Source organism: Pelodiscus sinensis, chromosome 3, assembly GCF_052426305.1.
Source record: "Pelodiscus sinensis isolate ZL-2025 chromosome 3, ASM5242630v1, whole genome shotgun sequence".
In the NCBI taxonomy this organism is placed as follows: Eukaryota; Metazoa; Chordata; order Testudines; family Trionychidae; genus Pelodiscus; species Pelodiscus sinensis.
The window spans coordinates 47,786,256-47,801,997 of NC_143054.1; the positions used below are offsets into that span (position 1 = coordinate 47,786,256).

Genomic DNA, 15,742 nt, shown 5'->3' on the forward strand with positions numbered 1-15,742 from the left:
TCTGGCTGTCAGAGGTATAGAGATACACAGAGCATGGGGTTGCTTCAGGGCCAGATTAAGAAAGGGGCTTTAGGGCCTCTTCCTGGTGGGATAGAGGCAGCTTCACACGCGCTGTTACTCCTCCCTCCCATGTCCTGAAGCCTCATTTCTGTGACAATCACCACACCGCAAAGCTGTCCTGGTGCTGTCCTCACCTGCAGGCTTTGCCCCCTGCAGCTCTCATTGGCTGCAATTCCCAGCCAATGGAAGCTGCATAGGAAGGTGTCTGCAGGTGAGTGCAGACCTCACCGAGCTACCTGTTCTCCCCATGAAACAGAATCTGCCCCAGATAAAACCTCATACAGCAACTCCCTGCCCCACCCACCTTCCACACTCTATCTCCCTCCCATATCTTGCACTTCCAACCCCCTTCCTCATGCAAACTCCTGCCCAGACCTTGCATCTCCACCTCAACCTCCTGCCCTTAGCCCCCTCCTACAATCCAAATCTCTTGACTGCACCTTGGACACCCCCCACCCTTGTATGCTAAATGCCTCATTCCCAAACTACACCCCCCATTGGAGCCCTCACCGCTTCTGCAATCACAGCCACACTGCTTCCTCAACCCGCAGCCCTCTCCCACACACCGATCCCCTAATTTTAAGCCCACTCCAGAGCCAAAGGGGCCTCACAAAATCTAGTAGCCCCAGGCCCTCAGAAGAGTCAATCCAGCCCCAGGTTGTGAATCCTGATCATTTTGTCTATTAGCCATTGAGAGTTATGGAAAAGAAAAAAAAATGATTAAAGATATAGGAGATAAGACCTATGAGAAAAGATTGAAAAAATGGGTTTCTTTAGTCTAGAGAAGAAAAGACATAGGGGACATGATAACAGTTTCAAGTACATAAACATTTATTTCAAGGAGGAGGGAGAAAAATTGTTCTTTTTAACTTCTGAGGATAAGATAAGAGCTTAAATTGTAGCAAGGATAGTTTAGGTTGAACTTTAGGAAGAAACTTCCAAACTATCAAGGTGGTTAAGGACTGGAATAAATTGCATAGTTAGGCTGTGGAATCTCTATCATTGGAGATTTTTAAGAGCAAGTTAGACAAATGCCTGTCAGAGATGGTCTAGAAAATACTTAGTCCTGAAGGAGAGTGGACTAGAAGACTTCTCAAGGTCCCTTCCAGTCTTATCATTCTATGATTGACATAATAGCTAGGATTATTATGACTGGAATTTATAGCAGAAGAGTTAAAGCATTTGACCAGGTGTTTCATATTATGAAGGATACAGTCAAGGCCTCTACCTATGCTCTGCAGCTCAAATTTTACCTCATGCTACCATTTTTCTGGCTAGACAACGGAGTGCCATGATTTATTCAACCTCCTGAAGTGTGCATTCTAGAATCAGTTCTGTTCCCTGGCAGCTACAATATATTCCTCACCCTTAGGCCTGAAAGCTAGCTACCTCCTTACTTACTCTTATATGGTCCAGTAGTGTCCATGGGATATGCCCAATCCAAGACATAAAAAGAGATCAGGGACAAGGTAGAATGATGAATGTATATACTCAAATGTGTCTCCTTTCTCTCCTTTCAATTCCAATGTTAAGCATGATTTGTCTTTGTGATACATACATATGTTACTTATACACACTTTTGTAACTCTCCCCCGTGCCTTTTTCTTCATTCAAAAATGTTTTTACTTTCATGTCTCTATAGAATCAGTGAGTAGATGAAGGGGCCCTTGGGAATCCAGTAAACTCTTCCTCCATTGGTGCTCTTACTAAGAGAGGGTATGTCTACACTACCCCGCTAGTTTGAACTAGCGGGGTAATGTAAGCATACCGCACTTGCAAATGAAGCCCGGGATTTGAATTTCCCGGGCTTCATTTGCAAGTGCGGTATGCCTACATTACCCTCCTAGTTCGAACTAGGAGGGTAGTGTAGACATACCCAGGGTATGTCTACACTACCCTCCTAGTTCGAACTAGGAGGGTAATGTAGGCATACCGCACTTGCTAATGAAGCCCGGGATTTGAATTTCCCGGGCTTCATTAGCATAAGCGGGGAGCCGCCATTTTTAAATCCCCGCTGCTTCGAACCCCGTGTAGCGCGGCTACACGGGGCTCGCACTAGGTAGTTCGGACTAGGGTGCCTATTCCGAACTACCGGTACTCCTCGTTTCACGAGGAGTAACGGTAGTTCGGAATAGGACCCTAGTCCGAACTACCTAGTGCGAGCCCCGTGTAGCCGCGCTACACGGGGTTCGAAGCAGCGGGGATTTAAAAATGGCGGCTCCCCGCTTATGCTAATGAAGCCCGGGAAATTCAAATCCCGGGCTTCATTAGCAAGTGCGGTATGCATACATTACCCCGCTAGTTCGAACTAGCGGGGTAGTGTAGACATACCCCCAGAGAGGGAATGAGCTTTGAAAATTGTTAGAGTTAAAATCACTCACTTTGTTTGGAAGATTAAGGCGTTGTCTACAATTCCAACTTTGGTCAACAAAAACTGCCTTTTGGCTACAAAACAGTGAGCATAAATTCTGCGATGTGACCTTTGACAGTAAAAGTGCCCAGGTTTCTCATCAAAAAACTTCCACATCTATGAAAATCCTTTTTTTTTTCACTTCCATTTATTGTCAACAAAAAAACAGTGTAGACACTGCTGTCTGTTCTATTCACAGAACTGGCTTCCCCCAGTATCCCACAATGCCTGCTCTGGTCGCTTTTATCAGTGTTTTGATCTCTGCTGCCTTGCATATATGTGACCCTCCCCTTTCAAATATCTGGGAAGAATCTGACATCTGAACATGCTGCTCCCTTTGGGGAACAAAGAGCAAATGATTGGAATGCTCCTGTTCTGCCCTGCACTAGGAACACTGCAGCAGGCAGACTGCTGCTGCACGGACTGGGGGACAGATTGGTGTGTTGCTTGAACATTCTTCAGCACAGATTGCTCACAGAGCTATTCATGATGCCACTATCAGCACCTGGGGAGGCTGTGAGAGAACTCGAGGGGAACCTCAAGATCTACCGGGATCAGCTCTGCCTTCCCACAACATTGCACTGTGGGATACACACACATACAGTGAATTGTTCACACTTTTGATGATGGTGTTCATGATCCTAATAGGTACATGATCCATTAACGAGAGGGAGCAAGTGTGAACACTCTTCCATTGGTGATTTTTGTTTTGTTGACTTTTGAGTATTGATATAAGTTTTGTTGACAAAATTCGTAGGCCTAAGTCTTTCCCTAGACTTCAGCATGAGGACTGGGTGGGATAATTTCATTTTAATATAATAGATGTTATATTTTTCTAAAAAGTAGTATGGTACCCAGTCAGTATGCTCAGTGTAGGGCAGAAATCACAAATTCTGTGTTTGTGTTTTAATGAAGATTAGTTGTGAAATTATCCAACAACATCACATTTATGGATTATAACATAAAAATCAGCATATCCTTTGCCTCAAGTCCTAAATTTATTTCCTCAGGTGTCAGGAAGGATAAGTACGTTATCTTACGCATGCATGTCCCGGACTTCCCCAGGAGCAAGTGTTGTTCACTGCTAGAGGTGAAATGCCAAAATATATGGACCAGTGAATGGACTCATTTGGTAGAAGAGATTCTGAAATCTGATAGATGAAGGATATATTTTGCCTAAAGGAAGAATGAATGTTGTCAAGACTGTTCCCCACTCTGGCACTGCAAGTGCAGAAAATGGGGAGCCTTGCAAGAGACTTTTAAAATACCTTGACACTAAAGACTTAGATTAAAATTTCCCAAGGTGACAGATTCTCTGGCATTGTACTGATATCGTTGCTACAACCCAAATGCAAAACCCATTTGAGAACCTAGAAAGTTAAATTGGGGAATTCTTTCCTGTGGAGTACCCTCAAGCTCTTTTAATTCTCCTTCTGAAGAGAGCTTGAAAACTGTAACTAGGTTTTTTTATTAGTTTTGCTTTGCAGTCTTAGGCACATAAACACAGAACCTCCCACCTTCTAGGACACATGGAGCATCATGGACTTAAAAGTGTGATTTTTATTAACAACAAAAAAGAAAACATATTTAGTGAAACATTACTTGGTTGCTATGTTTTTCAGAACAACTGGGGAAAAAAAGGATTAAACCACACAGAATTGCTTCCCCGGGATTCAGTTGGGAAAGTTAGACTGTAAGAGGGTAGTTATATGAGCTCAACACAGAGAAGTCCAACAAACCCAAAAATAAAGAAAATAACCTGATTTCATCTGACTAAATATTCTCTGTTAGACTTACATATCTGTAGTTTCAGGATTTAGTTCTTTCCTAGATATGGATGTCATTGGATTCTGTGCCTTTCTCCCTGTCTTAATGCTTATTTCATGTCATCCCAGCTCTGAACTGGTTACACAACAGGTACAGGAAGGTAACTGCTACCAAGTCTAAAGTCACACTGTTTCCATTGACTGTCCTAGCCTCCTGCCAACTCACTTTTCACTTCTCTACTATTCCTGGGGATTCTCTAGGACCCATTTTGTATGGTTTTAACCCTTACAGGCAAGACCATTAAGGTGAGGTCTCAAAAGTTAACCACTGTAAAAATATGTTAGTTAACTGAATGGCTGGAATGTGAGTGTTAGCCCCCCCCCCACACACACACACACACATATACCTTTTCATCACACATACACAATTCAAGAAATTGATCTTTCTGTTGAACAATGATGGTCCTTCCCTCAAAAGGCACAAGAGATCTATAACTGCAGAGATATACATTGGTTATATGCCACTTCCAGGTCAAGAGTGATCTATTTCTAAATATCATGCAGGTTTTAAATAGCTTAGAAATGAAGAATTATTTTAGGTTTTGTACTCTGTAGTCTGTTTTTCTCTTTTGCATTTGATGCTAACTTGTGATGGCATTCTAACATGCACCCAAAATACAACAAGCAAAACCCCAAAACAACCCTATATAATGATTTGAAGGAGGAGAAATGGAAGGTCTTTGCAACTGCTCGTACTATAAATGTACTGGAGAAATTCACAGTATGGAAAAAATTTACTCAAACAACCTCCACAGCAAATGAAAGTATTTTTCTTATTCCAAGGGAAACAGTCTCATTCCGAAAACCTGTCAGCACTCATGATATTGAGGCTGTCCAGATAAGCCTATGGCATGGAAAATGCCTTTTCTTTTTAATCAATGAGAACAGATTCTGATCACCTTCCTCTAGTTCAGTGGCACCTCATTCTTTTAGTTGGTATTACTCATTTCAAATAAAACCACTCACAAAATCAAGCACTACTTCATGTAAGAGTATTAGAATCAAGCCTTCAGATATTATGCCTACATTTCCCCCTCTCTGTAAAGACAGTTTACTGTGTTTCAAAGTACACATGTTCTTACATGAGAGATCATATAATTCAAAACTGCTTTTGACCTCAAAGAGAACGGTTTTGGTCAATTTTTTTCTCTTTTTAAATATCACCATAAAAATTGGCCTAACAACTTTTTCAGAGTCATAAATCCTTTCAGTCATATAAATCCTTCATCTGGGTTGTTCTTTAAGGGTTTTAGACTGCTTAGTACTCCCTAAAACAACAGTGTTTAGGTCACTCTTTGCATTGTTCAGCAAAAGACAAAAATGCTTTCTGAGACCATTACATTTCTAAGCATACAATGTTTGGTAATGTTCTTCCTGTTTTTAATAGCTGTGCAGTCCAATGGATATATCCCCTTAAAAATAACCATATTATAGTATAAAATACTTCCTGTGTTTATTATTCTAACCATTATAATTAATTTCCTCAGCTAATAGCATAGGATATTTGTATAGGGATTGGATCATATCCCATTAAAGGTTAGGAAGGAAAAACTCCCACTGATTTCAACAGACTTAGAATTAGTTCCAAAACACTTAGCACATTGCTACATTTTAGAAATAATACATAATATTAGTCTACAGCTTGCACTACCTCTATTTTTTCTTTTCATTTAATGAAATAATAATAAAAAAACCCTAGATCAGTCATGAACTGAGTCAAAATGTTAAAAACAGACCTAAAATCATTGTTTGCAATGAACACAAAACTTTTAGAATACTAAGGAAAATTGACACAGTTTCTTAAGTCAATCTTCTAATTATTTATTCTGTATTTCCAGGGAAAACAAATCAAATGAGGATTAGTACAAACTTCCTTCTCTGTCAACTCAGTTCTCCTATCACCTGATGTAAACATCAGCAAAATAACAAACACACGAAAAAGGAGCATAATAACAGAAAAAGTGACTATATATTATAGTAATGTATGAGTTTGCTTTAACATTTAGATTGATCTCATCTTAATTTAAAACTATACTTAGCGAATTTTAGGTAATAAATTATCATTGCTACTATGACTGCAGATATCATTAGGCTAATAGTTTATTATACAATACTAAATAAGAATTAAAAAAGTGTCTAAGGCCTGACTAAAGTAAATCACAGAATTAACTGATAATCTTTCACATCTTGGATGAGGATATGATCTTCACATCATTAGACATTACAAGGGAAAGTAATTTGCATGCATAGACCTTACTGTTGCTCCAATATTCATATCAGAAATATATATTAATGATCCAAAACCACCTTGTTATATAAAAGGAAATTAATTTCCAGGGGTCCAAAAATAAAATACGGTTACTTGTACAGTCGACATAGTACATTAATCTGGCAGAAGGCAAAATATAAATACACTGAGTCAGTAATTGTGACAGTGGCTACAGCAATTACCACAGGCTTGTGTCAATGATAGCAGTGAGGTTCAAGGGATGTGGAATGATTGAGTGACTTCATACTTGATGAACGGATGGTCCTGGTCTTCTGAACAGCTTAATGAGAGTGAGCTCATATGGAGCCCAATTTATCTGAATGGGCTACAGGGCAAAGTTAAGATCTGCCTAAGTCAAGATTTATATGGAGGTCAATGTAACTCAGAGACCTCTTTGCACCAACTGGCAGAGAGGACAGGAGGCATAGAGTTTTACAAGTATCCCCTGCATTACCAATATGCACAATAATTAACCCAAAGTTAGCATGTAAGGTCTCTAAAGACAGTAGCCCACTGGTCATCATAAGCATTGTACAATGTATGGATAGATCATATTTAAGAAGTTACATATCTATACTGCAAACAATTTTTTTAAAACTTTGACCTTAAAGACATGTCACCAGTAAGTGACATACCTGTGTCAAGCCCCATTCAGCCAGTGTAGAGGAGGGTAGCAGATACTACATTTATATTTCTTATTGGTCATTGTGTATTGTGTGTCTCACAAACTAAGTCTATTTGCACATGGAGTCACTAGATAAAAAAATGGCAAAATCAACAAGAGATCATGAAATCTACAGGTAGAAACACAGGAAGGTTTATGAATAAGAACAGAAGGACTGTGTAGCTATTTCCAGGGTTCCAAAGAGACAAATAGGATTGTGCACCTAGAGAACAAGTTGGCAAAATCTTTTGACTCATGAAAAAAATAGATTAGAGCTAGGCTTGACAGAAAAATGCTGGAAGGGTTCTGGGATGAGCTTCATTCTACAAGGCATACAGTTAACATATCGGCAACTAAGTCTAGTTTCTAGAACACAGGTTCTGATTTTATTCCATAAGTAATCATTTCTACTTGCTATCATTTTATTCTCTCTACTTGGTTAAATAAACGGTTGCTTATTTTCACTGTAACATATCTTAGTGCTAAGTGTTAATCAGATAAATAATGTGAGGTTGAACTGATAATCTGGAGTGCACAGTTTCTTTGGGAGCAGCAAAACTGTGAGCATCCAATGGAACAGTCATTGAATACTCCAGAGCCGAGAGATGTTTGGAGGGACAGAATATGCCTATTACTAATCTATGCAGAAGTGAGTCTTGGATAGGCTGAGAGACAGTGTTGCTCATGGCCAGTGAAGTCAGGGCATGTCTACCAAGCAGAGCTAAACTCGAAATAAGATACTCAACTTGAGCTAAGATAATTGCGCAGCTTAAGTTGAAATAACTTATTTCAACTTTTGTGGTTGTCTACACAGCACTTATTTTGAAGCACTCTTCCCCCACCTTCCCTTACTCCTCATACAATGTGTTTTACAAAAGTCAGTGTAAGTAGCCCATTATTTTGAATTTATTTTTAAATAACAGGCTTGCTGTGTAGACATGCACTAACGTTATTCCAAAATAATGCTGCTGTGTAAACATGTCCTCAGAGAAATGACCTACAGCAGACAAAGACAAGGCTTCCTCCGACTAAGGGAAGGTGGCGGTGAAGTGCCTCACAGCTCTGGATAACCCTGAGAAGCATCATGGCCAGATACTAATATAGTGGGTATTGTTCTATCCACACTGACTTCATGGTGTCAGTTGAAAATCTGAAGCTAACTTTACTGTCATGGATTATCATTCTATATTCACTATATCATTTAGAAATGTCCATTGGGGATAGGCATATTTTATTTGACCAGATTTTCTTCCCTTGGGTCTCTGTGCTCTTTGTGTTAGAAGTGAGCATGCAACTGTCTTTTACATCACATCTTGTAAGTCATTTTCACAATCATACATACATAGAGTAATCAATATTTGAGTTATCTGCAGACAGTATTTATTTGTCTCTACACTGATGATCTGAGCATCCAGTTGCTGACACTCTCTTACTAAAAATAGTAATACTGTTGTAAACCAGAAGTTTTTTAAAAAAGCAAAAGGAATGTTAGTAGCTTGTAAGTTCCTATAGGACACTTACATTTACACATCATGACTCACACAAACGTGTTTTCATACATATTCTCAAAAGTTTTTAAAAAACACATAGGCTATGTCTATACTGTGCTGTTTTGCATAAGAAATATGCAAATGAGGCAAAGCATGGAATATAGTTGTGTCTCCTTTGTGTAACTAATGAGCGGCCACTTTTTGCGCAAGAGGCTTTTGAGCAAAAACCTCCTCTTGAGCAAGAGCCGTTCTGCATTTTTTTCAGGAAGAATGGCTCTTGCGCAAGAGGGGGGTTTTGCGCAGAAAGGAGCTGTGTAGACAGCTCCTTTTTGCACAAAAGCCTCTTGTGCAAAAAGCGGCCACTCATTAAGTATGCAAATGAGGTGCAAAAATATTCCACGCTTCACCTTATTTGCATATTTCTTGCGCAAAACAGCACAGTATAGACATAGCGATACAGTAAATTATATCATATGCTCAATTTGGCTTTGTTTACACTACCAGGTAAATTCAAAGCAAGTTAATCAAAATAACAACTCACAAATAACTATTTCAAACTAAGCTCATTCCTCTTCACAAGCAAGAGTTATTATTTTGACTTTTCAAGCCCCTTATTTCAAAATAACCATGAAAGCTCATGATACTATCTCCATGTTTTGTGAGTGTTTAAGGTGCTGCTAGACTATTAGTTGTTTTTTAAGTTTTTCTAGTTACAGACTAACTCAACTATCCCTCTGAAGGTTTCTGGAGTCTGTGCAGCACCTGTCACAATGACACCCTGTTGCTACTTTCATTCAAATATAGTATACGGAAGGTGCAGCGTGCAGCTCAGGTTTTTTTACTGTTTTATTGGTAAGTAAGGTGATCTTTGTTAAAAACAAGTATTAATTATTCTTATATACTAATGGAAAATATTGCATTACTAGAAGCAGTAGTATCTTATTTAACAGTAAAAAAGGCAAACTTCAACCAATTTACAGTGCAATATATCAATAATAGCCATGAAAAAGGCTGTTATCATCTTGACTTTTATAATAGGTGGCTAATAATCAAGGGTAATTAATAAAGAAAACTCTCTCAGGATTTCAGGGGCTGATAGATCAGGGTAAGGAGCCACAATTAGCATAGGTTTCATTGTATTTAAAACTAATTAGATTATATTTTAATAAAATGTTTGAATTTGGGAAAATATATTAAATAAACTATAATAGAACTGAATATTCATATTTCATTCATTTTTCTAATAAAACATTTTTAATTGTTTCACTGTCATAAACAGTGTGATAATGATACATATATTCCAAGGCTAGACTAGACTATTGTGATCAACTATTTTGACCCTCTTGCTCATGAGTCATAGAATGGCCCCCAAATAACTCTTTATGCATATATTTTACACAAACATCCAATCTTGATTTAAAAGCTGATAGTGATGGGAAATCCACAATGACCCTGAAAAATTGTTTTGATGGTCAATTATTCTCACTATTGAAAATGTACACCTGACTTTCAATCTGAATTTGCCTAGATTCAATTTCCAGACACTGAATCATGTTATGCCTTTCTCTGTGAACGTGAAGGACCCACTATTAAATATTTGCTCTTCTTGTAGGTATGGCTAATTAATTAAAATAAGGCATGCCTTATTGTCTGATACAGGAGTCATCTCTACAGGAGCAGAATACTGATCCTAGGAGAGGATTGTGTTCTGGTGGAAGTACTGAACTGGGCATTAGTGCACCTTGGTTCTATTCTGCACTATGCTATATATTTCCTGTGTAATTTTGGGCAAGTCTATTAATAGCTTTGGGTATGTCTACACTACCACCCGAGTTCGAACTAGAGTGGTAATATAGGCAACCGGAGTTGCAAATGAAGCCTGGGATTTGAATTTCCTGGGCTTCATTTGCATGAAGCCGGGTGCCGCCATTTTTAAATGTCCGCTAGTGCGGACTCCGTGCCGCGCGGCTACACGCGGCATGGACTAGGTAGTTCGGACTCCTCGTGAAACTAGGAAGCTTAGTCTGAACTACCTAGTGGACATTTAAAAATGGCGGCGTCCGGCTTTATGCAAATGAAGCCTGGGAAATTCAAATCCTGGGCTTCATTTGCAACTCCGGTTGCCTACATTACCACCTTAGTTCGAACTAGGGTGGTAGTGTAGATATACCCCCTGTGTCACAGCTCCAAAACTACGATAATACTTCTTTTGTCTCCAAATAATATCAATTATTTAATGCATGGATTGTCTCTTACAATTTCAGTGCCTGCCACAATGTTTGGGATTCCAACGGTATAATAATAGTGCTCTGTACTTTCACTAGCTGCTGATTACACTCAATTCTTGCTAAGTTAAAAGCAGTTCTATTTTAGCACTGACCCTAGCCAATCCCTAGAGATTAACTACATACACATTAACCCATTCCCTACCTATGGCACAAAACAGTAAGGCTACATCTAGACTGCAAGCCTCTTTTGAAAGAGGCTTTTTTGAAAGATACTTTTGAAAAAGCTTCTTTCAAAAAAGAGCATCTAGACTGCAACCTCTTCTTTCAAAAAAGTGAGCCGCTTTTTCGAAAGAGAGCACCCAAGCAGTCTGGATGCTCTCTTTTAAAAAAGCCCTGTTTGCATTCAAGAACGCCTTTTTTCGAAAGAGAACTTTTAAAAAAAGGTGTTCTTCCTCGTGAAATGAGGAGTATTGCAGTCGAAAGAAAAGCCGTGTTCTTTCGATTTAATTTCGAAAGAACATGGCTGTAGTCTAGACACAGGTGAAGTTTTTTCAAAAAAAGGCTACTTTTTTCAAAAAACCCTGCAGTCTAGACACAGCTTAAGGGGAAACATATAGTCACATTTTATATACATTATAAACATTGGAAAAAATGTATAGTGTTCTTTAGAAAAGTTTTTGAAGAAACAAAATTATCTTTATTATGCAATAAGTTATTCTAAACTGAAATTACATAGATTGAATGTTTATCTCTTATATGCCTTTCAAAGGAGTCCACAGAAGCTTGTCTACTCTCATCCAGGTTTTAGCAAGTGACATAAAAAAAATCACAGTGCTTTCAAATCAGAGTGAATGACATCGGTTCTCAACTATGAAGGAAAAAAAAAGAGAATATAGCAGTACTGCATATTTAATTGAAATCTATTGCCAATCAACAGGCATGATAACTAGTGTTTAAAAATAGTAGTTGCTTTCTATATTATTTTTCACACAGCCAAATCCAGCATCTGATTCCAAAACTCTAGTACACACATCCCATAGAAACTCTGTGGTGTAAAAAATCTTTTACTATGATCTAAAGTTGTTCTAGCTGTGAGGCATCCAGATAGAATTTGTGTCTTTTATAGTCACTTCCCTTCTAAAGGAAAAATCAATGACACTTTTATTTATACCCAGTGATAATAAATACATTTATTTCTGCTGCTTTAACTAGTTGCACACATACTTTAAATTTTTTCAAATCATTTATACAAAAATCTAAAATACCTCTCTAAAAAACTAAACAGATGGTGTTTTGAAGGTTCATATCAGGTATCTGGTGTGAATCCTACATTAGCATTCTTTAAAAATTTCAGAGATAGCTTAGCTTTATCTTTTAAAATATTCAGATAGACTTAACCCCAGCTATACTCAAAAGAAACCAATTAACTATTAATTTAGTCAGTCTCACCAATTGGCTGAAATGTGATGTTTGCGTGAACTACGGACCCCGAAATAACACTTACATTTCTTTATTTGACTATACTTGGCGCACTTTCAGTAATTTACTTTGTATGATAGCTCTCACACACACTCTTTCAGTAGATACTTCCCCCTGCTGGGAAAAGATCAAATTGCAGAGTGCAATAAATATGCCCCTTTCAGCAATAAGGAATTTTGGTTCATCATCTGCAAATTAGTAAGTATGCCTGCTGTAAAAACTACTGTGATTGTTTGTGAGAGCAGTATGATAGGTATTATAAGTATATTAAATGTGTGTCACTTTTTATGCTGGACTTCCCATTATCGGACAGAAGCACTCTGTGAAAATCTAGACTCAGTAACTTTATTCTCAATCAATAAAACATGTATTTAAGAAAGACAATATGAAGGCTGCTGAGCTAAGGGTTGCTTTAAGTACTAGCATAAAAAGTTTTAAATTCTTATGAATGTGCATAAAGGCACATGAAACTTTAGAAAATTATTCACTTAGATTGTAGAGTAGTATATATTTTGAATATTGCAATGATTTCAATACAAGCTTTTGTCTTAGTTTCATTTCAGATTTTAATATAGAATCTTGATTTATGCTTCATTATCACTATTTTCATTTTCATTTGTATTCAATTTAGACAATATTTTAAAGAATCAACAAAATATGTGAGAAAAAGCAACAGAAAGCAAGAAGGGGGTATATCTAATTGTACTTCTTCTGTACTAGAAGTCCCGCACAATAAGGCCTATAGTCAATAACTACATAGTGCTGTAAGAAAGATAAAGTTTTTGAAGACTTCCTTCTTAAGTAGTATATCTGCCTCAAAATGCATAAAATGTAGTTATATCACAAGCACTAATGATATATGAAGAATAAATTTGTATGAAGACAATTCTTTATATTACTGTACAATCATAAGAAAAATGCATCAAGTCCCTAATGAAATGATGTCATGAAACTGATATGCCCTATCCAGTGAATGTACAAAACAGAAAAGGACAAAATGCTGCATTATAGATATAGTAGGAGATTTGGCTGTTATCATCTAAAGCCAAACATAATACTTAAAGATGGAAAACAAGAGGTAATGACCATAACGAGAATCTAGCATCTGTCTTTGTGTAAATAAAATCAGGAACCATGAAAGCCCTACCTAAAAAAAATCTATCCAATTCCGTTTGTTCAATGAAATAAATCCTTTTAGTGAAAAATCATAAGAAGACAGACATTTCCAGCAATGAAAAATAAAATATAGACATTTACTACATATAAATATAATTAGCATAAGTGATATTTGATAAATACATTTGGTAAGTTACTCCAAACAGTGGCTAGTAGGAGCTATTGGAGAACAAGCTCCAAGAACTATTGTTAATGGGGGGGGGGGGGGGAGGAATATGCATCTCCCTATTTAACTGTGTTCTCTGCCTTAATACAACAAACATATAAAACACAATCCATACTTTGCAAAGCAACTGATCATTGATAATTTTCCTATACAGTAGACACGAGAGGGAATAACATCTTCCACAGTGTTTCATCGTCAGCGATGAGATTCGGATTGCCTCTTTAGTATTCAACATTTCCACAGAAACCTGTGAATGGCCAGTTCATAGGGCAACTCTGCACTCGAGAAAGGCTGCCGAAATACAGACTATAGCTCTTACACACTCGCTCTCGAGGATCACATTTGACTTGAACCCTCCCTCCCCAGCTCTCCCACTTCAGAAGTGGACAGTTCTGTGGACGCCGCACTTTCTTGCTCATGGCACTGCCTGCGATGCCTGAGCCGATTAGTCATTCCTCATCCCTATGGCAGATCTCAGGAATCTCTGCTGGCATCTCTCCCATCAGGCAGGTTGGGGGTCCCTCCGAAAGGGGAGGGGGAGGACCATCTGCATGCCTGTGCTAAGGTGCGGAATGCCTTGCCTGGGTGCAAGGATCCCGGCTGCTTGTCCGTGGCAGCACACGTCCCCTAGCTAAGCGCACAGCAAGGCAGCGTTCAAGAGGCAAGACACCCGGCAGGAGGAGCGAAGTCTTACCTTCAGCCAGGAGGCGCATTGCATGAACAAAGGACGGGTCCAGGCTGTCCTTCTCTGCCATCAGCTCGGGCAAATATTTCTCCTGCTCCATAGTACCGCTGCCGCTCTGCACTTGGGACCGGCCGCCGCTGTCCTAGGTGCTGCTTGGCTGCAGTGGCGTGGTGGCTTGGCCGCCTCTGGCTGTGGTCTAATTCCCGCCCCCGCTCCGCGCACCTGGGCTCCCTCCGCTCCGCTGGCAGGCGGCTGGCCCCAACTCCAGCGGAGGTGCCCTGCCCTGTGCTGCCCCTCAGCCCCCGCTGGCTCCGCGCCTGCCTCTGCCCCTTCTACTGAGCTACAGCCCGGTCCCCGCGGCCTTAACTAGAGAGGCGGGAAGAAGGGGCCCCCCACCTCCCCACCTCGCTCATTGGTGGCTGCGCGCTGGAGGGCGGAGACCCGCAAGGCGGCGGTGAGCTGCTGCTGGCTCCGGCCCCCCAGCTCGCCCGCTGACTGGCGGGGCACGGAGCTGGCAGAGGCGGCGGGAGGGGTGCGCGGGCTCCGCTCGCTGGCCGAGGTGCTGAAGCAGCGGGAGGATGGAGCAGCCTGGGCCAGGCGCCGGGGCAGCAGCAGCCAGAAGCGGGGGCTAAGGGGGCGGGGGCTGGGAGGAGCGAGACTCCCTGAGCCACCCTCACACCCTTCAGCCCGCACCCTTGAAGTCCGGAGTAGGCACTGCCCGCCGGGGTAGGCGGGGCGCCTCTGCGGGAGCCAGGGGAAGGCTGCCAACCTCAGCAGGGGGGAGGAGAGAGGATGTACGGCAGCCCTGTGCCTGCCCTTTAGCCGCACCCCGGGAGGGGGTGGGGTGTGGAGTCACAGGAGAGGCGGGAAATTTGACTGAGCCATTGGTTGCCCCCGGCCGCCCTCCTCTCCCAGGAACTTTTTGCAGGTGCCAAGGAGCTACTTCGCCTGGGCCAGCTTGGACTGGCCAGAGCCCCGGAGCGGGAGGGACTAGGTGACGGCGGAGCAGTTGCCCGGAGACTGCCGGCGCAATATGGGCAGAGCCGGGACGGCCGCGGCATCTGAGCACAGCGGCCCGAGGCTCCGCAGACGTCCCGCGGCGCACTGAGGAAGGAAAAGACCACGCTACATTGAGAGCGGCGCTTGAAGCTTCCTCCTTCGACAATTAAAGCTCCCATGCGGTTAGAGGGGCTGCAACAGGCCTAATACAATGGGCTTTGTTCCCAGGAGAGTTGAATTTCCAGGAAACAGTGTCTAGAGTTTATAGTTACCCACTCCTCCCTTCCCCA

General features: G+C 40.7%; 1 protein-coding gene across 1 annotated transcript in view; it reads right to left on the bottom strand.

Annotated features, from left to right (window-relative positions):
• Positions 1-15,297, bottom strand: part of KHDRBS2 (KH RNA binding domain containing, signal transduction associated 2) — a 594,613-nt gene extending 579,316 nt beyond the window's left edge. Inside the window, exon 1 of the mRNA XM_014575134.4 lies at positions 14,463-15,297. Coding sequence (XP_014430620.1) covers positions 14,463-14,553 — 91 coding nt within the window. The 5' untranslated portion in view covers positions 14,554-15,297. The remainder of the gene's footprint in view (positions 1-14,462) is intronic.
• Between the last annotated feature and the right edge of the window lie 445 nt (positions 15,298-15,742).